This window comes from Nothoprocta perdicaria, unplaced genomic scaffold (genome assembly GCF_003342845.1).
Source record: "Nothoprocta perdicaria isolate Ctin4 unplaced genomic scaffold, notPer1 scaffold_95, whole genome shotgun sequence".
Classification (NCBI taxonomy): Eukaryota; Metazoa; Chordata; class Aves; order Tinamiformes; family Tinamidae; genus Nothoprocta; species Nothoprocta perdicaria.
This window is the reverse complement of record NW_020456254.1, coordinates 2,226,846-2,250,974: the sequence shown is the minus strand read 5'-3', so window position 1 is coordinate 2,250,974 and position 24,129 is coordinate 2,226,846. Positions and strand designations below refer to the sequence as shown.

The 24,129-nt window shown below is 39.8% G+C and overlaps 1 protein-coding gene across 2 annotated transcripts in view; it reads left to right on the top strand.

Moving 5' to 3' along the window:
• Window positions 1-24,129, top strand: part of ESYT2 (extended synaptotagmin 2) — a 71,532-nt gene that overhangs the window by 24,246 nt on the left and 23,157 nt on the right. For both annotated transcript variants that reach the window (XM_026052981.1, XM_026052980.1), the window contains exons 2-8: window positions 344-385; window positions 1,310-1,444; window positions 1,993-2,069; window positions 7,674-7,746; window positions 8,194-8,283; window positions 18,372-18,427; window positions 23,552-23,672. In XM_026052981.1, the coding sequence (XP_025908766.1) occupies window positions 344-385; window positions 1,310-1,444; window positions 1,993-2,069; window positions 7,674-7,746; window positions 8,194-8,283; window positions 18,372-18,427; window positions 23,552-23,672 (594 nt within the window). The remainder of the gene's footprint in view (window positions 1-343; window positions 386-1,309; window positions 1,445-1,992; window positions 2,070-7,673; window positions 7,747-8,193; window positions 8,284-18,371; window positions 18,428-23,551; window positions 23,673-24,129) is intronic.

The following is a 24,129-nucleotide window of genomic DNA, read 5'->3' as shown; positions in this document are numbered from 1 at the left end:
GAAAATTAAAAGGCAATTTGCTGCTCTTTTGCACTAGCAGTGTATGCATAGTAGCTATGCATGCTATTTTTTTCATTCATTTATGCTATTAAAGCAATACTTTTATTCCAGATCTCTATATTGAATGTATGTTTGGACTTGCCTTTACATAGTGAGGGATGACTTTATATTCCATCTGCTTGAAGTACAATGCAGATTCGTTGAAAATCTGCAGTTCTTAATAAGCCTCCGTCACTGTATCCACTGCCTGTGTGGAGTTTATTAAGTGTTTCTGTGTCGTGAATGACTTGACATCATTAACAAGTGTTATGTATTTGATAAGTTTTTCTTGGTTTGTTTTTAGGTCCATTTTCCAGATACCGAGAGGGCAGAATGGCTCAACAAGGTAAGGGAAGAGGAAAGGCAGAGAATAAAAGCAGAAGAGGAGGATGCACAAGAATTTGAGAATAAAACAGTTCTGACGTTCTGTACTTTTAATGCAATAGGAGTTTCTTGTAGTTCATCCAGTCAGTCACTAAAAAGATTTAATTTATCATGATTCTATTTTTAAGGTCTTTAGTGAATGACTTCATTAAAATAATGACAGCTGTGAAAGCGTGGAAGTCATTGTAGCTGTAAACACAGTTTTTATGTTCTACTTGTCTGGGACACTTTCCAGTTACTGTGGCTTCCTGACCTACAATCCAAAAATAAATCAATTTTGCAGTTTTTGATTTGTACATATAATAATTAAGATACCCATCTGTGTAACTTGTGTTTTCTTAATGTCTTTCATGCAAAGTGCATAGAAGATAATTAGTCAATCAGGAAAGAGTAACACAAATGAACAATGAAGAGCCTTCCGATGCAGTAGTAAAATACTGTACTATTTTTGCATTTATAGACTATGCACATGTATTTTAAAAATGCATTTAACTCATTTTTCTTCCTTTCATATGCAAATAAACCTATCTTCTTTTACCCTTCTAACCAGCAGTGCACATCAATGCAGACTGCATGTGCATTCATGTGATAAAAGAAGAAAATTATCTTAGTGTTGTCTTGTTCCTCTTCCTCCAGTACTTTAGATTTCCAAAATGTTTGCAAACGCAGTAAATAAAAAAAAAAAAATAGAGCTGAAAGATGCAGAAAGCTTTTCATTATGGCAGTAGGTTAAAAGAGGCCCCTTCTTCCATCATGTAATAAACTGTACAGAAAACTTATATGCTTAAAACTTTCTACAGAAGATCTTTTATCTACCTTAAAAGTGTTTTAACTGTGTGTGAAGGTCTGTTCAATGACTTTTTTCTTTCCTTTCCATTTTTCATAGACTGTCAAACAGATGTGGCCTTTTATTTGCCAATTCATTGAGAAACTTTTCCGGGAGACCATAGAACCAGCAGTGCGAGGAGCAAACAACCACCTGAGTACCTTCAGTTTCACCAAGATTGATATTGGGCATCAGGTCAGTTTCTTGTGAAGTTTTTCTACGGGGCTCTATCTTGCCCTGAGTTTGCATGTACTCTGTTTAAATTTACCCAGAAAATATTGCTCAGTGACATCTGATAAGTCTCTTCTTGGATTCTGTCAAAACATTAAAGTGGTATTAAGCAACAGGTAAGTGCTTATCTGCTGTTACACAGATTAAAATGGAGCAAAATGCATTAACTGCTCTGTGAATTCTGGGGATCATTTTTCACCTGTTCTGACTGAATTCCGCTCAGGGCACTGTGACTGAGTGCCCTATAGCAGGTTAATACCCTTAAAGTAACTTTGAGATATAACAGGATATTATATCTGATAATATATATCAATTACATATTGCATATAATAATATAATTGAGATATAAAGCTGTGCTTCAAGCTTTTTAATAAGGCATGTAGTAAATGTCCAGCTTCAGACACAAATATGTAATATAATTTGCATGTATATTCACCTTTAACCTTAACTTAAGAGCTTAATATATATATTTGAATAGAAGGATCCAACCTTAACTTCCTTCACTATTTCAGCCTCTGAGGATAAATGGTGTGAAAGTGTACACTGAAAATGTGGACAAAAGGCAGATCATTTTGGATCTTCAGATCAGGTAATTTTTATTAACGTGTATAGAGGTGCCCATGTTGTGGAATGTGTCCGCTGTTTGCTTGATTCAGTGGGTATCCTCACCAGCTGGTGGGCAGAGGGTTACAGCTTCACTGTGAAGAACCATCTCCTGAAGCAAATGAAGCTGCTTCCAGTTATGTGTGACTGGAGGAAGGAACTGCGTACTCTAGGGAGCGTTTATGAGGGAGACAGTTTATCAACTGACTCTGTGACTGCCTTATTAAAGAAATAAAACATTGTTTAAAAATACTTTCCAAAGCTGAAGCTCTGTCTTTGAAAATTCTTCTTTCTTATACATTAAAATTTGGCTAAAAAAATTAAATCCAAGACATAAAACAAAGGTTTTAAGGTGCTTGGAATTCTTCTCTTAGTTACTTAAATTCTTTGAAGATCCAGTATTGGAAAAAATAAATCATGCCTACTGAAGTACTCATACTCCTAGTACGATCAACTGCAGTAAATCTCCCTCTTAAATAATGCCAGAGCAATTACAATCAGCCACTTCAGCTTTCTTTGCCCTTTCACTGTGATCCCTTTCACACAGGTTTATAAATAGGTTTACACAATGTTTGCTGAAATCATTTCTTGGCACTACCCGCAGTCACAGAAGCATTTTGAAAGAACAGTTAGTGAATCCAGCAACATTTTTATATTTCACAGTCACGGCCAAAGTGCTACAGTAACTACTTCTGCATGTCTGTAGCTTGTGGAGAGGCCAGATTTATCAGCAACGATGATCGAGCAAAGAGCAGCCCTGGGCATTTCTTGTTGCTTCCCTGCCAGTAGCCAAGAGAATAACCAGGCTTCTGAGGTGCTGTCCTTCAGGGTCGGTTCCAAACTCTGAGCTTGGTTATTCTTAAATTTGAAAAATTTATCTAATTCTTAGCGTTGCTGAAGATTGTGGCTTGTCAGAGCTGGGCCCAAGTGTATTCAAAGCTCTTTATCATCTGCTGCAGCCCCTCCTGGCTTTCCTAGTTCAGACATTATGGCTACTTCTGTGAGCAGGGCCTGTCTGGCTTGAACTGAATTGCTTTGTTTCTGTGAGGGGGAGAAAAAGAGAGCGAGCGAGATCAGGGGTTGGTGTTGCTGGAAAAGGTGCTGTCCCCCTCGGTACTGTCCCTTGAGCTTGCTTGGCTGGAAGCACAGGATCAGCTTTAAAGGAGAAGCTGCTTTTGGTGATGGTCTTTCCACCACCTTTGACAGGAGCTGTTCTCCCCTCATCTGTTCAGACTGATGCCCTTCAGGAAAGCAGATGGGTCTGTCCAGCATGGCCATAGTGCATGTTGCTTTGGGAGAACCATTCCTGGGATATTAGAGAGATCGAAGTAAGAGAGTGAATGATGAACTAGTTGAAATGGTCTTGTGCAAGTCTTTCAAGGTCACTACTTTCTTCTAAAGCAGAATTGCTGTCATCTCTCGTGGGAACTACCTTGTGGGATGAAGTTTTTGTTTTGTTTTCCTTGTTTATCTGTATGAAGTGCAGCAGATGAATGTAAAAAGCATGATAGGTTTTACCAGAATCCCAGGAACAATGTCCTCTTCCTAGAGTTGAATGAAACCCTCAGCCATGTGTCTATTACATTGCAGCCTGTGTAGAGAAGTGATAGCAGCTGGAGTAGAATCCAATCCAAAAGGCTGAAATAAATTCCTTGGAGTAGCGACAATAGTGCTGAGTCAGGTAAAGGTTCGTTTAGCCTGATAGTCTGTCCTTGCTGCCAGGAGTTTAATCTCCTAGAAAGCAAATAGAGGAGAAATCTGCAGTGACTGTCACGGCTTATGGCAATCGAGGGACTTCCTTGGTTTTTGTCTGTGACAGTTTGCATTAGACCTTGTCTTTGATACTCCTCCTTCAGAGGTGCTCACTATATAAGCTTCAAACCAATGCCCTTTCTGCCCAGTATCAATCATTACTGCTTGTTTTTTTTCTTTTCTTTTTTTTTTTTTTTTAAATATATGTGTCCTAACAGTTCCTCTCTAGGAACTGTTAGTAGTGAGAGGAGAAGAAAAAAAGGCAGGCTTAGGTATAAAATTATATACTGATCCTAAGCCTTAAGTTATTTCTTAGGGAATCAATCGTAATTCAGTCTAGCAAGGCTGTAAAGAACAGTTTTATTACTCAGTTGTTGGAGAAAAAATTCTGAGTACTTGTTCTTGAAGGTAGGTATCTCTAAATGCTTATTCTTAATTTAATTTTAGTTTTAAATATAAACTTAGGAGCTTTCTGTAAGTGGTCCTCGAATCGTACAGTCAATGTTTTTAACTTCAGAGCAGTTAGTCTTTGTTTCCCAAATACCCTTGGGAAGAAAGACAAACTACCTAAGAATGCTTCACAGCAATAGTTGCATTAAGCCAAGTCCTGCATGTGCCAGGTGGGGGAGTTTGTTACAAGCATTCCCATTTTCCCAGTCTCTTTTATCCTACTGTTCCACTGTGGTGGCTTCCATTTCTCCCATTGGCCTTTTAAGACAGGCTGTAGACATCTGCTTTGAACCATATATGTTTAAATAGTTTCAATGCCTTTCCAAGGTGCTACTTTAGCGTTTTCATCAGCTTTCCTCATTTTTATGCATCTTCATGTTTTTTTCTTGTTTATCTTTAACACTGACCACAAAGGGGTGTGTGTGTGTATATATATGTGTGTGTATACACACATATACACACACACATATTTATGTGTATATATATAAATATATTTATATATATATATATATACACACACGCATGTATTTTATTATGCCTGCCTTTTTTCAGAATCCTTTGAATCAAGTGCTGCACATTGCTTGGGACACAATTACTTTTCCTCTTGCAGGCAGCTTGATTAATTGATCATCCATGAAACAGTCATGGGAAATGACTATTTAAAATCCAATCTCATGATCACAGTTGCCAAGAAAGCTTTTTTGCTTTCTGTTATTCCCTTCCTTACCTCCCTCCATACCAAGTTACTAGGGTGGTTTGTCTGATTTTCTTCTGCAGGTTGTAAACACGCTGAAGTAACTGCTGTAATCCTTCTGTGAGCCTTATGCTCAAGCACTATCCAAACTACTGGTGAAATCAGAAGTCTGGTTTCTGAGGACAAGGATGTGCAGAAATCTGCTTAAGCAAGGAAAGATAAACAAGTTTAAATGGGCTATTAACAATTGCTTAGCAATAGATAATAATATAAGCATTTTTAATGAATTTTGCCAAAATATATGAAGTGGTAAACAATTCTCAGAATATTGGTTTGTGGATTGTTAGAAAAACAGCATAAATTCTGCAAAACTAAATATAAACAGTAGTAGAGAAGGCCAAAAAAGACTGAAGAAATATTTGTTAAGAGCATATCGAGAGGTTTTGTCGCTTGGTCATTTGAAAAAAGAAAGGAGAAAAAAAAAAAAAAAAAAAAAAAAGACATAGAGGCACCAAAGAAAGTTTTTGGCAGCAGATCTAGAAACTCACGGAAATAAATTTCAAGTCACAAATTGAGAAATTTGCTACCATTAGTTTTACAGAGGACAGAAGTAGAAATGGGCAGAACTGATTAAAGAAATCCTTGTGAAAGACTAGACCTTCTTCCATAATGAAGATAGCCCCAAACCTGGTCTCCCACGTGGCTCTTCTCCAGAAACATTTGCCCCAAGGGCAGTGTTTTTTCCCTGGTGTGCTGGTGCTTCCAATGGCCACAAACAACGTGCTGTGCTCAATGCACCTCTGGTCTGCCGAAGTACAGCTGTACTGATGTGCTTATGTGACTGTCCTCATTAAACTGTAGCCTCTCGGTGGTTGGTACATTACATTGATCATAAATCCGTGCAGTATTATAATTTGAATGTATAAAACTTGCTTGGTAACTGAGCCTCTAAGTTTTAGGCTATGCTGGAGTCAAATTCTGTGCTGTGTTTTAATGGACTTGGCAAATACTGAAGAGCGGTAGGGGAAGAAGTGAAGTTTTCTCTGAGTTTATAACAAGGTTATGAGTTATTGACTTTTACTTCCTTGCATACAATTTTTACTTTAACTTGTAATCGTGTTATCAGAGTTTATCAGATGAGCCTATTGCTTCACTATCTTCATAACCAAAAATAATTCAAATGCCATGAGCTGCTGAGCGTTTCCACTCAGGTTTGAATTGATCTTGCTGCTGCTTTGCATCTTGTTGTTATATATACATGTGTGTGTATATAAAATTATAAACTTCTTAATACATTATTTTAAATTATACATCTGTTCTTGAACTTAATGGTAACAGCACAGTCTTTCCTGCACAGGCCTCTGTTGTGTTGTCATCTTCCATATGCCCAGACTGTGCAATGCAGCAGAGTGACTGGATGCCCTATTACTTTTTGTATAGTTTGAAATTAATTCCAGTGTTGGGCACTGTGAGACTGTTGGTACTACAGTTTCTTTCTGTTTAAGGGCATGGTATGTCTGAGATCTCAGTGACAGGACCATGACACAGAGCACAGGAGACTACGGATGATCTAAGTAATGGATATGTGGAATGCACTGTGGTTTCCTCAACTTCATTTTGTAACCGTCCTATGAGAGTAGTTTAATTTATTTTGATTTATCTTGAAGTGGCCTAATGAGAGCAATCCATCCTGTAACTGAATAGATCTTTCTGGAGTAAGATTCTGCCAGACTCCTAAACGTCACTGAACAGCTTTTTAAATTATATTAAGTATGTCTTTTGGAAAACAGCAAACTTTAGGAAAATTCAGAATTAATAGGTTTCTAGATCTAAAATACACATTATACTGAAAACCCTGTGTTTGTAGCCACATCTTATTTAACCCTTGGTGCTCCATGGAACATGTAAAGGAAGACATTTCAAACTTGAAATTGTAATTCAGCGGAGCTATTTAGTAAATAAAGAGCTCCCAGTGTTAAAGGAAATGTTTTATTGGTACAAATCACAAACAGATTATGTTGTAAGGTCAGTGCATGTGTTTACATAATTTGAATTCCAAGGTTAGAGTGTTTCAGCTGTAGCATTTTTTAACTAATTTTCAGACTATAAATGTTGTAAGTTGGATGCAAGAACTGCCCAGAGAAACTCTTTCCATTTTTCTTAATATGTTACTTCCTAACTTGCTTCTTGCCTTCCCCCTCCTTCCAGAAAGGGCTTAACTGTCTTGGCTTATACCTTACTTAGTGGTTTATCCAGCTCAGCATTGCCCAGCATACTGAATTTCAGCCTAAGCAGCTGTTCTTGCAAGTGTGAGTGATTCAGAAAGCCTTATTAGCAAAATAGGTTCTCAGTCTAGTAGGTCTTAGATTGCATTAGACTGAAAACAGGTTTGAGTGCACCTGCTATTGATGAGACCTATAAAAGAGCTTTTTGGAAGTGAGGGATGTATTGGAAGTGTCCATTATTTGCCAAAAGGGAGGCTACTTGTGTGTCCTGATGTGTGCTTCAAAAAATGGTAACGTAGCTACTAGCCCTAATTTCTAAGGCTTTGTGATAATGATGGTTTGGGGTGGGGCAGCGTGACTTGAAGTTTTAGTATTTTAATCTTCATTTCTTTGTATGTAGACTGACATACCAAATATATAATAGTGTATTCTAATATGTAAACACTTACATTTTTCCCCCCTGTTTTAGTTTTGTTGGCAACTGTGAAATTGACCTGGAGATCAAGAGATACTTCTGCAGAGCTGGGGTGAAAAGTATTCAGGTGAAGTTCAGTGTTTGTTTTGGAAATACAGTAATTTTTACTACTTTTGTGATAAAATAGCATATAGTTTTCCATAAAGAACAAGAAATTATGTTGCATTTTTGTTTGTTGTGACCTATTGCTTTTGTGCTTACTGATTATAAATAGTGACATAATTTATCTACATCTAAAGGTTAAATAAGTATGATTTAAATCTATAGTATTCTCTACAAGAAAAGGTAATTTCAAGAATGAATACTTTCATTAGGTTAGTATTAATGCCATGTGTAGGTTAATAAGGACCATACAGGGATTTGAAAGCCTGTGTGTGTATATTCTTTTTTGATTTGGATGCTATAAAACTGCATGCTTTTGTGTAATATTCATCTGTGATAAAGGATGTGCGTGAATAGGCTTTATATAGATTGAGTTTTAAAATCAGTTCTGTTGTTTTCTTCCCCCACTCAGATTCATGGCACTATGAGGGTTATTCTGGAACCGCTGATTGGAGACATGCCCCTAATTGGAGCACTATCCCTTTTTTTCCTTAGGAAACCTGTAAGTAAACTGAAAAACCCTCTTCTGTGTTGAGAATGTAGTAGTCTGTAGTGAGTCTGTAATAAAGCAAGAACTAAGAAGCAAAGGAGAGAATCTGGGAAAACATTGCCCTTTAACTTGGATTCCCAGAAAAATAGTGGAATAATTTTCTTCAGTGCCTAAAAGAAACAACATTAGTAAAGATTACCTTGGAATTGTGGAATGAATCGGGTCAAAGCCATCAGATTTTTCCTTATAAGCTTTATGGTTAAGAGAGGGGCTGTAGATAGCACCTAGCTTGTTTGTAACAAGGCTTTTGATGTCCCTTTTCCTGTCAGTCTGTTAGAGAATCATGGTCTAAATAAAACCTCTGCAAAGTTGCTTTAAAACCTGTGGGGGTGTAAATTACTATCAAAGTAGGTTTTACTGTATGTTTACCAATGGCACAAATACGAGAACGGCTTGAAAGTAGCACGGGTGGGACTGGAGTTCAAATCAGTCACGACAGGGGCAGAAGTTGTGTCAGGACATAAGACAGATCAGCTGGAAGAGGTACCGGTTCCGAGCACACCCTTGGGCCAGCAAAATAGCCAAATAAACGTTAACCAACAAACCCTCTCTGGCATGAGAGGTGCACAGCTAGACTAGCAAGTGCCACAAAAGGCTAGCTAGCCTTATGCCAAGATACTCTATATTCAGTTTTAGGTTCAGCACTTTAACAGAGGTGCTGACCAGTTGGTGCAACAGATAAAAGGCACTCATGGTCAGTCCTGTCTATGTAATTCCCATTGGGAAAGACATCCCGAAGTGTTTTGTCATTACCCTTCTCCCCATGCCACCATATTACAGTCCATTTGACTCCATGGGACAAAAAAAGGGTGGGAAGGAGACTAGAGCATGAAAATTAAAGACTTAACCCTGCAAAGTATCCAGTAATTGGAAGTATTTGTTTCACTCATTTGGAAACTAAGCTAGTGGGCAAGTTCGGACTGTTCAAAAAAATCCATCTGGGAATTGAGTTACTTTATGATTTTGACAGTAATACCTAGATGGTTATTTTTCCCAATCAGATTTTCCCCCTACCACCTCTTGGAGAGAAGGGGGGAGGAGATTCTTAATGTTCATTTTTCTACATTTTGTAGGAAGATCTAAAATAATGCTTATTATAGAAGTTATGTTTCTATAACGAAATTCTGTCCCCTTACTAGAGAGCAAGTGGCTGCAGCCAAGAAAAGCTTCTCTTCAGTATTTTTGTTGAGAGAGAAGAGGAATTAGTTGGCAGCGAGCAAGAGAGTTTGTTCTCATATTTTCCAGTCTACAGTAACTGGCAACAATTCCCCTTGCTCTGTATCATCTGCTTGCCGGCCTTAGTGACTATATAAGGCAACACTGCCTAAATTAATGGTTCTGGACATACTTGTTTAATGAGTTTGCCAGAGACTTGTATTTCTGAGTAATGCTTGGAGTTTTGATGCCGACAGAGCTCTTAGTTTATATAAACTTCTTAAATATTTGACTTTGTTGTTGTTATCATGAAGAAGGGGTATAAGTCTTATCAGATTATAAATTATGTCCAAATATGTCAGGGGATTTTGAGAGAGGAATGTGCGTTTTCTCATGTTTTGAACTTAGCCTTCTTTTAAGTCTCTGCTTTTCGGTGCTAGAGAGATAAGTTAACCTTGTGTAACAGTTGGGATTTGTAAGATTTGTAAGGTTTTTTTATATATATTAACACCATGACTTCTCCATGTTTTAACATACGCTATATTGAACATATATTCCAGTTCTCTTAGGAAGAGCAAGTGTAGTTACCTTGCACTTCAAGTACAAAATTTTGCACATTGTTAATTATTTTGGTTTTGATTCGGTTATTAAGTGTGTGCTTTAGTGGAGTGCTCAATATTGAAAACTTTTCCCCTCAGCCCCTCCCCTTTTTCTTTAAAAATAAAGATAAAAATAAAGGCAGGAATTAGCATTCCTTCAAGGAAAAGGGGGAACTCTTTCAAAACCCTCCTTTTGATACTCATTTTCTTGTCCTCCACTTTGCTGCTGACTTGAGCGCAGCTCTGCTCTTTACTGTAGGGACGAGTTCCTTCTAACCCCTTTCAAAGGGGATCTCTGGAACACCTGGAAAGTGCCAGAACTTACGCACTATTCTAGTAATACTGGCTAAAAATACCAGAACTATTCTAGTAATACTGGCTGAAAATTAGGCTTCTTGCTTACACAGTGAAAATGATTTGCACTGCTACATTATGTACTTACTATTTGCTGTTCCATATTTGCTATAAACTATGAAATTTCTTTTTTCTAGAGCTTTGTGTAGTTGAGTTTTGTTTGAGAAGCAGAGTCTGTGAAATGTTTACAGGGAAAAGCCACTGGAGACATGCTGTATTATTACCACTACTTAGTGGTGTAATGTTAATGTTAATACATTACCCTATTGCTGCATTGCATCCTCCACAAGAAGGAGTGGAAGATGTGGTAGGTGACACCTCCCAATAAACCTGGGTGAGGAGACAGAACTTATCCCTCGGAGCTGTGTCCTTGCTCCCCACCGCAGAGCTGAAACTTGTCCTGCAGAAATCTGCCACTGGAATAACGGGAAATTATTTCTGCACACTTTAAAACATTTCCTGGCTTTTCTTCTGAGAATTAGAGGAGCTCCTGGCAGCCAAATTAAACCACAGATTTGACAGTGCTTAGAAGGTGCCTTTTGTGCAAGGACCACAGGCACTCCCACTTGGCTGGGGCCTCCATGGCCTGGGCCAGCACAGGCTTCTGAGGGTTCTCCACTTGCTGGACTTAACCTTCTAATTGAAATATAATAATAAATTGAAATATAAGTCACATCTTTAAATGGTCTGTTTCTTGTGCTTTAAGAAAAGGTTGAATAAGTGTCTTTTCTAATCATTATTTTGTACTCAATTTTCTTCACTCAATCCCTGATTTTCAGCCTATTGATCTTGATACAGTCTTAAAGATTGTTCTACTACTATTTGCTTAAATATATGAACATGAGACTACTGTTTTATCTACTATTTCTATACCCTAACACTTGTTTTGTGTTGCATATTGCTCATTTCAGTATTTATCAATTCATTAATGTAGTACTAGATTAAAATGAAGCTTAATGTGATTGTTTTGACATCTGCATGGTTATTGCTGCAAGAGTGAATTTGAGTGTTTTGATTTGTGAATACTTTGCACATCAGATGCTCCTGAATTTCTTCAGTTTCTCGGAATTGAGCACTTGCCTTGAGTAGACAGAGGCCAAGGGTGTTTATAAATGTGCTACAGCTGCCACTTGCTCGGGACAGCCCTGGTAAGGGCTGAAGGGGCAGGAACTGGGTACCCGGCTGGTGGTTAGTGCTGGTGGGTTTGGGTAGGGAAACGGGCTCCAGGACTTTGGTGACAAAGTCACCATAAGCCATGAGCACGTTTGCCACATTTACTTTAAAACAGTCACAGCACTGGACAATCCCTTAAAGGTTTTATATTTCTTCTCCTTTTCCCCCAAAAGTGTATAATAAAGAATTGATGAGAAGGAGTTGTATGGCTGCGCTGTGGAGTGCGCTGCTTGGATGAGCAGCTTAGATAAGATGCCAAGTATCACAGAATCACAGAAGGTTCAAAGTTGGAAGGGACCTCTAAAGATCATCTAGTCCAACCTTTCTGCTCAGAGCATGTGGAACAGGGTGGCATCCAGGTGGGTTTTGAAGACTTCCAGAGAAGGAGACTCCACAATCTCCCTGGGCAGCCTGTTCCAGGGCTCTGTCACCCTCACAGGAAAGAAGTTCCTCCTCACTTGGAGATGGAACCTCCTGTGTTTCAACTTATACCCATTTTCCCTTGTCCTGTCACTGGCCACCAATGAGAAGTGCTCGGCCCCTTCTTCCCTACAGTCTCCCTTCATGTACTTACATATGTTAATCAGATCCCCTTTCAGCCTTTTCTTCTCCAAGCTAAACAAGCCCAGCTCCTCATATGAGAGATGTTCCATTCCCTTAATCATCTTAGTTGCTGTCGGCCGCACCCTCTCTAGGAGCTCCTCACTCCTCTTGTCCTGGGGAGTCCAGAACTGCTCCCAGTACTCCAGGTGCAGCCTCACCAGAGCTGAATAGAGGGACAGAATCACCTCCCTTGACCTGCTGGCAACACTCCTGATGCAGGCCAGGATCCCATTGGCCTTCCTGGCCATGAGGGCACTGCTGCCTCATAGTTAACTTGGTGTCAACCAGGACTCCCAGGTCCCTCTCTGGAGCTGCTCTCCAGCAGGTCGAGCCCTAATCTGTACTGGTGCCTGGGGTTATTCCTCCCCAGGTGCAGAACCCTTATTGTCCTTGTTGAACCTTGGTTCAATAAGTACTTTGTTTTCTAGTAGAAACTGCAGTAAACCTCTCTTAGTGGGAGCAAAGGAACTGTAGAAACAGCTTTGACTAGCATGTAGCAGTCAATGAGAAACAGTAAGGAGTGTCTGCAGTGCTGGGCCTGGCAAGGAGGGGCACTGCCTTTCCAGTACCACTTAGCTCTGCTGCAGAGAACCAGCTGGTGCCCTTAAATACAGCTGAAGGATGGGAATTATATATTGCTCAAAGGGATGGCGGAGAAGGAAAGGACGTGGAGCTATTCTTGACATTTATAAGTCAAGACTTTTTGCTTTTTTTAAGTATGGTATTTCCTAAATTCAGTATTTCGTCAAATGATTCATCAGTTGGCAATCTTTTGTTTACTTCCTTTCTTCTCCTCCAGGGCACTTGGGTTTGAAAGCGTGGCCACGTTGTTTTAACTTGCTAGCAGGAACGAGGGCTCTGCTTTTCCCCTCTTGCAAGCCCTGACATTGTGACGTGGGAAATATAAAACCACCCCCTGTTATTTGCTGGCTAGAAGGGCTCTGGCTTGCAGATGGAGCAATACAGGAGAGCTCTTAACTACTGTGAGCTTCACGGACACCAGTGCTTATTGCTGTACTAGGTACAAGCTTTTGGGTCAGAAGTTGATGTTTTCGAGAAGTTTTTCTTACATTGCCAGAGCTGTATTTTCTGATTGCCCCTGGTGATCTCTGGAAGCCAGAAGAGCAGATCCAGAACAAACTTTCTGAGGGCTTCGTGTGAAAGCAGTACCTGAGAAGCTGAAAGCAGTACCTGAAAAGGAGAAAGCTTCTGTGTTGCAAATCACTGTAGGTTAAGACTAGAGAGTTTGTGGTACTGTGTTGGTGTCGCTTCCCGTTACTCCTGGTCCTTTCATACGGACCTGGAAGGGAAGCCCTGCAGTGGGTAAATGCAGGAAATCACATCCCCAAGGAAAACCTACCCTCAAAGCCCAGATAGTTACAAGATTGATTTATGCCTAGAGTTTGAAGGCTCATATCCCTTCTAAAACATTTAATGGCTTAAGATTTATTGCAAAGCTATTCTATTAATCCTATAAAGTGCTTAGCCTTACTAATGTTTCCTGACTTCTGTAGCTCCAGCTTTGAATAGAAAAGCATTTAGTGCTTCTGAAATAGAGACCCTTTCATTGTAACTATTCTTGTTCAATAAGAAGGTGAAGGAAGGTTTCTGATATTGTGTGCGCTAATTGCATTCTCTAAATGCAATTAGGGCAAACTCTCTAAATAGCTACTGTAAATGGCAATAACTTTTCATGATTATTTTTCCATGCTCCATTAAGCTGGCTCCACATAGACAGGATGAACTTGTCTGTGTTGTTTGTGAGAAGAGACGTGCAATATCAAATACCCAAAGTCTTGACAATGCACTGTATGCATTTGATAGGCTACATGGCAACTTTTTAGCTTTTTGGTCACATTAACTGAAAACTTCTCAGTTATGCTTGGTGGTATTTTTCATTAGTTGGTAGCTTGTTGTTTCAGTCAGAGTTGCTGCAGTTAATGCACAAACTCTTGCAATATGTTTCAGTTCAGGGGACGAGGTATTTCTCAGTGATGAATTTCATATCCAGTTTATTTCTCAATTCATTTAATTTCGTGGAGACTTTGTAGTGTTGACTGCTGCATGCTACAGGCCAACCCCAAATCTGTAATGGAGTTCTGTAGGTGCTAGAAAAAAGGTACCAACAAAACAAAACAAAACCCCCAAAAAGGAACTGCAGATATCTTCTCATTCTCAATTTATTCTGAAACTTATTAAATAAAACAGCTGAGTGCTGCAGATATGAGCACCTTAGGCAACTTTTTATGTTTTCAGGTTTTTATGATGTATATTCAATGTGTGCTTCTCTTATAAATAATTAAAAAGTTAGTAATCATTTAATAATAAATTTTAAAAAGTGCAACATTTTAACTTTTAGAATCCTGCTATTCCACATAGTTTTTTAAGATAGGATATATTTTGAAAACATTAGCATTGCTATCAAAATTTATATATAGTTCATGTTATTATAGAACTGTATAAGTGAAACTTAGGTCATTTCTTACCAGTGTGAAATTGCTCCAAAGGTTTACAGCACATGATTTTGTAACAGTTTTTCCTTGTGTTTGGAAATGAAAAATTGTCAGCTTTAAATTGATCTTCACATAGATAAGACAGCATCATCCGATTTAAAAAAAAAATAAAATAAATAAATAAAGCCCACAACTTTAGCATAACATGCGAGTTTTAGGTAAGATTGCATCCACTTTTTGAGCATATTGCTGCCATTTAGCCCTCCTAGAAACTCCAGAAATAGATGTGCCTTAGCAATCTGAGCCTCTCACCTACCGAGAGTGGAGCTCTTCCAATTCTGCTGTTAACTCTGCATTCCTTTGCTGAAAATGTTAATTACACAACTGTTTTCTTAATCTCTCCCATGCACAACCTCTACGTGCTGGCTGACAGCCTGACTCGTAGCTGATGAAGGCTTTTGTATTCTAATGGACTATGAATCTGACGGAGGAAGAGCTGAGTTCTGGTGTGAGCACCGGCTCTTGAGCAAACTGGCCAGGTGACTTTGACCTCTTTGGTCGAAAAAGCAAACAGTGAGACTGGTTGAGAGGCCCAAGTCCCTTAACAGGATTGTCTAAAATTCAGGGTTATTTAGAAGTATATGGAACATACTGTTTGAACTGTGATTGAGTAGGCTATTAGAATATGGATATAGAGTGAAGTAACTGTGGGGAGTGATGTGAACTGCAGTGTACATTAGCCCCTCTGCATTGCCTGCTCAAGCACATACTTTTCTTTGCAATGTGTCTAAGGTGGATTGGCCTTTTCCCATTAAAAAGAGTCGCTCCTTTTTATTTTTCCTGCTAGCTGTCTCATGGAAAGTGTGTGAAAGCTTGGGGATGGCTTGAGGAGAGCAGACTTTGTCCTGTTCAGGGACCTGCTTGGAAGAATCCCATGGGATAGAATCCCAAAAAAGGCATCCAAGAGAGATGGTTGATATTCAAGGCTCCCTCCTCCAAGCTCTGGAAAGGTCTTTCCCCACGAGCAGGAGAGCAAGCAAAGATGTCAGGAGCCCTACCTGACTAAACAAGTTGCCCCTGGCAAAACTCAAATAGAACATGAAAGCAGGATGAGGTGACCTACAAAGAACATAGAGAGGGTATCTGTGCAAGGAAGGAGAGGGTCAGGGAAGCCAAAACCTAACGGGAGCCGATTAAAGAATAGGGTGAGGATCATTAAGGATGAGAAGGGCTTCTATGGGAGAACCAACAGCAAAAAGAAAGGTAGGGAAAATGTGGCCCTGCTACTGGGGACAGGGGACTTGGTCATACAGGAAATGTCAGGATACTCAATGCTGCCTTTGCCTTGGTCCTTGGCTGTGTTTCATTTTGGAATATCCAGTCATTATATCATAATCCTGTAGCATTGAAAGAAAGGTAACCAGTATCTGTAAATCTTTTCTTTGGTTTTTCTGCTTAGTTGCCTGCTAAAGTTAGGCTAGGTGCTTCATAGATGCAGCTGTTAAAATATTTGACTAGTACTACAAAAGTACCTTAATTAACAGTGCTCCTTATGTAAGTACATGCATTATGTGTTATCTGCAGTCCAAGTATTCACAAAGGAAATCACTAATTAAACTATTAATAGATTCTTTATAGAGAATGGTATGTGCTGGTTTTTGAATAGAGAATGAATGAAGAGCGATTCCTCTTGCCTTTTGCATAAAGATGCAACAACTGCCTAGAAATCTGCTGTTTTGTTTCAGTCTTTAGCAAAACATGATTAGGTTCTTAAGTGAGGAATCTTAAAATTCTGCTCTCTTTTTGATGCAGTCATTCGTAGATAGGGCTAGTTGGTTTTGGAAGGGTCATGTTATTTACATGGGTTTGGATTTGAATTTGCTGTTTGGAGGATTCTGTTATCTTTGGGCAATTAATAGACAGTTTTTAATGAAAACATGGAAATATTATTTATATAGAACCAGAGGATTACAGGACTGAAAGGAGTTCAGAAAGCAATTGTTAAAGCTAGCAGCACAGAAGCAGAGCAGGTGCATTTATAGCATTTGTAGTGGCAGGAGGACAAACATTCTCTGAAGGCTCTAGCAATGAGCTGTCACTGTTGATCCCTGTAAATTATTTCTGAGGATTTTTCTGCCTTCAGGATCAAATCCTATTGATACTTTGCTTTATCTCATTAAAGGTAGAATGACTTTGTCTCCCGGAAACAGTTTGCTGTGTATTTGCAAACTGATGTAGGTCTTCCTTCCACCTACCGCTCAAACGCAGCCCTTCATTCTTTCCCTGGTCATTCTTTCCCGTGTCTTCTAGGACCCTGGCAGTTTTTCTGCACTCAAATGGGCTTCCTCATTAATCCATGTTTCCTAGCACGGGAAACCACACCAAACTCCTGCTGAGACATTGCTCTTATGGAGCAGAATGGCAGGATTCCTGCATTTATCCGGCAGGCTGTTGGTCCCTGTTTGCCTCTCCAGCTGGTGCAGGGCATCAGTCCCTGGAGCTTCATTTCCAACCCCCTGAGTCTTTTCCACAGAGCTGATGCTTTCTCTGTTGATCACTCTCCTGCATTTATACAGCTGATTAATCTTTCATTTCTCCCCCTTGAATAGCATCATGCATTGCAGTACCTACCCATTTTGGCTACAATTATCAAGATCTCTCCAGTTCTTTCCCTGTCCCCCAGTGTGCCCTGTGATACCTCTCTGCACGATGTCCTCTCCTCTGTTACATATCTCACCAATAAAAATCATAGAATCATAGAATGCTTAAGGTTGGAAGGGACCTCAGAGGTCATCTAGTCCAACCCTCCTGCTCACGCAGGGTCACCTAGAGCACGTGGCACAGGGCTGTGTGCAAGTGGGTTTTAAAGATCTCCAGAGAAGGAGACTCCACAACCTCTCTGGGCAGCCTGTTCCAGTGCTTTGTCACCCTCACAGTCAAGAAATGTTTCCTTAAGTTCCTGTGGAACTTTTGGTGCCTCAGCTTGTGGCCGTTTCCTCTAGTCCTATTGCTGGTCACCACTGAAAACAGAAAAATACAGAAAATACAAAATAGGACATTATCCAGAACAGTTCTCTGCAGAATTTCATCCTGTGGCAGTGAACCATTGATAACTATCACTGTGACTTCTGGGGAGGAAAAAAAAAAAACTAAAAAAACTACTCTTATACTAATCAAGATTGCACTTTTTTTGTGTGTGTGCTTCTGAGAATTGAAGAGGAAATGCAGAAAGCCTTAATCAGGCTATTTAATGTCTAAATTTTCCCCATCTGATGTCCAGGATATTAGATCACTTCATTCTGACTTGTTTGCAAATTCATGTTGGTGACTATTCATTTAGAAATGTTTTTCTAAAGAGCAAGACCACCATTTAGAATCTGATGTTTGCTGTATGTGGTAAATGCTGCATACATGTTTATAAATCTGTGTGTATGAGTGTGGGTGAATATATGTATGGATGGGTGTGTATAAATATATGTGTATGTGTGTGAATATACGTATATTTAAAAGGTGGGTTAGAAAGTTTTTTTCTTTTTCTATTTTTTCCTCCTTCTGGTTTAAAAGTCTAGTTGAGATATAAGAAATTGTTTTTCTGTTTAGAAAAATATGCTGGAAATGGATCAAAACCCATGGTGATTAGTTTTATTTTCTCAGTGCTAGGAACTCTAAATTGACTTTCACTTTTTCTTCCTGTAATTCACAGCTTTTGGAAATTAACTGGACTGGACTGACAAATCTTCTGGATGTTCCAGGGCTAAAGTAAGGATATGTAAAAGCTTTGTTGTTGTTGTTGTTGTTGGGGAGGGGGTTGTTGGGGGGTTGTTTTGTTGTTTTGGGTTTTTTTTTTTTTTTTTGAGAGCAGAAAAATATAAAGATCATCAGCTACGTATACAGCTAAATGTTTTTAGGTTAACATAATTTAGAATTATAGGAAAGTGAAGAATGAACAATGTAGTATTTTTACTATAAGAAAAAAAAAAAACCCTGTCTAGTAGATCCTGTTAAAAAATCCTAGTTTTCTCAGATTACCAGAATCTTGTGGATTTCCCATTTGCTTTTCTCATAGAACATCAGAAAGCCAAAGAACCTTATTTTTCATGCCAGTGGGTTCACAGCATCTTAGCTTTTGACTTTGTACAGATATAAATGTCTAGTTCCTTGTGTACAGATAGTAATAAGAAATACCTTAAGACATAATCAAGTTAATAAATTCCTAATTTTTTGAATTTTTTTTTCCAAAACTTTCTTCTTTTTTTTTTGTGACAATCAGATAAGATAGTGAAAATATTGACTATAGATACTAAAAGAATATGCTTGGTTCCAATTCAGATTTATTTGAAAGAGTAAATGATTTAAAAAGAAACAAATGAAAATAAAATAGGAGAGAGCCAAGTTACTTTGTACCATTGCAATCCTGATGAGATCAAAGCCAGAATTAGAACTTGAAATTTATGAATGTAATCGTAACCCCAGGGCTTTTTAGTGTTAAGAAAATAGTTAATGCGCTAATAAATGGTTTTGACAAAAGCATCAGTTAGCTGATTCCAAAATTATTTCCTGTAGTTTGAAAGCAAGCATCTGGATTTAGGAATTAAGGGTTAGGAATCCATTGCTTAATGGTTTGACTAAAACAATTATTGCTTGCTTAGACATTTCAAGATATTCTATAAAATCCCAACTGAACAGGTTGCAGTTAGAACTTAAATAGGTTAATGGCTGCCAAAATTGCTTCTGATTCAAGGCTGGTTAAGGCTGCCTCTGAGGTAAGAGGTTTTCTTCATGAGTGAGGAATTGGTTTCCAAAATACAGCTTCTGAGTAAGAATTTGCTCTTTTGAGGTAACAGTAATAAAGTTGCATTTAATAGTTATGTTTATTAGGCTTCTGAGGTTCATATTCTTCTACATGTTTGCCTGACTGGAAAAACAACAACCTCAACTGTAAACAAAGTCTTGTTAAATGCCTCCAGTTTATGGTTTCCAGAGCAACCAAGCGTGGCCACGTATGCATATAGTGGCTGCAGGCTCGCCCTGGTATAGTTTCTATGGTAACTGTAGCTGAGGTGACTCAGTCTATTTTGCCAGTGAAACTCTTCAAAGCTGTCTTTTTTCCCAATTTTTAAAGACAGGTTGTGGTTTTTCATATAACAATTTGACAGAGTGCAGTTGCTATAAGCAGTGATGAGCACAAGAGTGCTGCTGACAGAGGTACCTCTAGTTCCACAGCTCCGCGCTCAACTGCTTACCGGTTGTCTTTGCAAATGAATTCTGCCAATTAAATCTCTTAATTTGCCGCTGGAAACTTCCCTGTTGTCTGATAACAGCTCTCATTGCTCTTTCTTTGTGATTCCACTAGGAAAAGGAGACAAAGGCAATTCATATGAGGAGTAGAATTAAAATCTGTGTGTGAAACGAGGCAGCGAGAAGCCTCTTGTGCTATCAGGAGAGGTCTTGGATGACTGGGAGATTAATTCTGTTATGGTTAATTAAGAGATAGGAAGAGTCCTCTCTGCAGTCTAAGGAACACTCTCTCTGCAGGATGAAGAGAAGACAGTGCAGGAAAAGATGTAATTGCTATGCGTTCACTAACAAGGATTGCTAAATGTAATTAGAGAACAGTGAGCTGAATAGGTAACTACCAATTATTTTCCACAAGAGAATTAAGGTTTTGGAGAAATTTATTAGAATCGATCATCTAAAGTATTTTACATTTCTCTAATATTCCTGAACTGAAAAAAAAATTCTTAGTTTTAATAACAGAATGATTATCTTAAGAATATTTAGGGTGTTGAGAAAAAGAGCTGATTATCAGTGATGCATCCAATTAAGACTTTGAATTGGTACTACTTTTTTCTACTGCTTGAGCAGACCTGGGGTTTGGTCCTTGTGTAGATGATTGTGAATCCTATAAACCCTGTTGCGCTGTGCTGTCTTTCCTTATGTAAGGAGATTGCTTACAGTGCTCCATTTGAATATGAACCAGTATCTCTGAACTTTTTTGCCAGGTTTAGGATAGATTTATTTATGCTTATAACTTCATAATGTATATGAATTTAATGAAATACTAAAGAAAGGCATGATCACTTCCTTACTAAGTAGCTGTGGCATAGTTGTCTCTCTTGTACTGCTCTCATTTGTTGTTCTCTGACCTGGGTCAGATGGTTTTATCTATTAATCGTCCTTTTTCAGGTATGTACTTTAGTGAACATAAAGACAAAGCTTTTCTCTCCTTGCCAGACAGGAAAGTTAACAACAGAACAAATATATGTGGTATCTAAAAGCCTAATATTTGCCGCAGATGTGTCATCAGACTTGTAATTTGAAATACTCTTCATGCAATGTGTGCTTGTTGCTCTTGTAGTTACCGTGGCAGCTATTTTCCCTTTTAATGTTAAAAGTGCTTGAGATGTTTAACTTTTTAATCTCAGTCTCACAGACAGTAGGAGCTAATTTGTAGGCCCGCTTCACACAATACACTTCTACATTGAAACTTGAATCAGGAATACAGATCTGCACAGATCTGAGTGAGCATTGATTTTGAAGCAAATAAATGAAGCAGCATTGCTACAGCCAAATCATCGGACAGGGAGGGCCCACCTGTGTTTCCTAGATATATGAATTGGCCAAACAAGGTATTACTTCTTCCAGCAAAATCTAGTATTATGTTTTGAGGAGAGTAACTTGTTTTCTTCTGTTCTGGATTTACCATTCTTTTCTTGGAGCAATAAATATAGCAACTCTAGTTTGGTTAATTTAGCAATGAGAATTTCAAAAGGGTAAATATTTGAGGGTGTTTAATAATACTCAACCTATTACAGTTCACTCTGTAATCACAGGTTCTTGTTGCTCTCTTACCACTAAGCATTTATTTTGCTGTGTGGTACTTGAACTCTAACAGCTCATATTATGGGCTAAAATTTCTCAAGAAACTGTTTTTACTCCTTATGTGGGAAATTCACCAACTATGTCTCAGCTTCTTTATTTAGCTGGTGACCTAACATCCAAAGTAGATAGAAATTTTCTCATTGGAGTTTAAAACTTCAGTGATACACAAGTTTCACTAGAGTATTTTAGTGAGGGAGATTTCATGCTAACCTAAAGAGACCATTTTTTTTTTTTTTTTTGCATAGATGCCTGTGTATGAGTTAAGGGAAAAGCACAACTTGACGAGGGATGACACTGGCTCTTCACAGACCTTCCTACTGGATGTGTTTGTGGTGAAGCAGGGTGGCCAAGGGAATGTAAACTGTGCAGGTTACACATCTGCAGCCTTAAGGTGAATGTGAAATGAGCCAGGTTGTATTTCGTGGGTTAGTTCAGTTACACATCCTCTACCATGCGGCGTTTATGGTTTGTCAGTAGGTGTCCTTTCCAAATAAAACTTAAGTATGTGTTAGGTTACAGGGCAACTCCTGTGCTCATGTGTGGTGGCCACATTGTCAGAACCGCTCCCAAGCCTTAGCCCAGACCTAGGCAAACAGCGCCCAGCAGTTCCACACAGCAACGTTCCCAGTCATCACACATTGATGCTGTCTGTGCTTTCATTTTAGAAAGACTTTAGAAAGAGTCTTAAAACAAAGCTGGTATTTAATCAAAGAAATGATACCTGCACTTCATCCCTGGAGCTTTTGCACCTGTAAATACCTCAAGTATTTTTGTCTCTGTGTCCCTGACCCTTGGTGCCTACTGCAGAGCTCTGCCCGGGTGCTCGCGACCTCTGCTCATCCACCCACGTGTGGGCAGTACAGTCGAGCCCAGTACAGCGGAGCTGTGGTGCTTGACCCTGGGCACGTTTGTTGTCAGCCCAGCCCCTCCCGACTGAGCCCTGAGCTTGGGAGATGTTTCTGTGTGGGTGCAGGGGCCGGTCAAGGTTGTGTTTTTAGTGGTTTGTTGCCAGAGCGGTTGCGTGGCCGCTCCCTTTGTGCCAGAGCCAAACCTGCCCGGCCTGCGCGGCTCCACGTCACGGAGCGCGGCCGCTGCGGCCATCCTCCACCACAGCCCTGAGAGCTCGAGGGGATGCCTGCCCGCCTCCTGCCACCGTTGTGCCTCGCTGCCCGCCTCCCACCACAGCGGTGCCTCGCTGCCTGCCTCCCGTCACAGCGGTGCCTCGCTGCCTGCCTCCCGCCACAGCGGTGCCTCGCTACCCAGCTCCTGCCACCATTGTGCCCTGCTGCCCGCCTCCCGCCGCCCTGGTGCCTCGCTGCCCGCCTCCCGCCACAGCGGTGCCTCGCTGCCCGCCTCCCGCCACAGCGGTGCCTCGCTGCCCGCCTCCCGCCACAGCGGTGCCCCACTGCCCGCCTCCCGCCACCGTTGTGCCTCGCTGCCCGCCTCCCACCACAGCGGTGCCTCGCTGCCCGCCTCCCACCACAGCGGTGCCTCGCTGCCCGCCTCCCACCACAGCGGTGCCCCACTGCCCGCCTCCCGTCGCAGCGGTGCCTCGCTGCCTGCCTCCTGCTACCCTGGTGCCTCGCTCCCGGGCAGTTAGAGCCTTGCTGAAATGCAAAAGCAGATACCTCTGAACATCTCTTCCGTTAATAGGCAATGGGGGCAAGCAGCCTCGTGCAACAGCCTCTGAATCTGGGCAATTTGGAAGGGAGGACTAACGTGAAGATGAATTCTGGTAGCGGGAAAATTACAACTTCATACGAGTGTGTTCTGTTTCTGCTATTTTGTATCAACTGCTTCCACCTGGTGGCCCTTTTGGCAAGAATCCTTTCTTGGTTAGGGGGAAAAAAATGCTTTTTAAAGGCTTTTCTAGTTGAAAACAAGGGCTGTAGAGCGGCAGAAGGATAAAGAAGTTCCTGCGGCCCCAACATACACTAGTATATGACATAAAACGCTGCCTTAAAATTCATTTTAAATGTAACTTTTTTTTTCCCCCAATAGTGGTTTGTCAGATACAATAATATTGGACATAATATCCAACTACCTGGTCCTTCCAAATAGAATTACAGTCCCCCTTGTCAGTGAAGTGCAGATCGCGCAGTTGCGGTTTCCTGTACCAAAGGTAAGGATACTTCTGTTAATAATGTAATTTGGAAAGATTTTGTTAGTATTGATTCTTAAAGAAAGACGTATATATGTGAAGATCTAAATATGGATATTGCAGTAGTACACAGTACCATGAATCCAGTCAATTATACATAAGCAGTTACATTTATGAATGTTAAGAATAATATTTATGGAGTTAATGTTTGGTAACAACAAAATTAAGAGGGAGCAGGTATTTTTCTGCCTTAATAAGATCTTTCATATATAATTGGTTACGTATAGCTCAAATGTAGAAACCAAAATGTGGAAACCAAAAATTATGTAGTGTGTGTTCTGAAACTTTTGTTAATGTTCCTCACTAAGCAATTGTTATTGCTCATTACTATTGCTTTTCAGTACCATGAAGTTTCTTGATATAAGCAGCATATTTCTGATTGCTGATGACAGTTTTTCTTTTCAGGAATCTCTTTAGG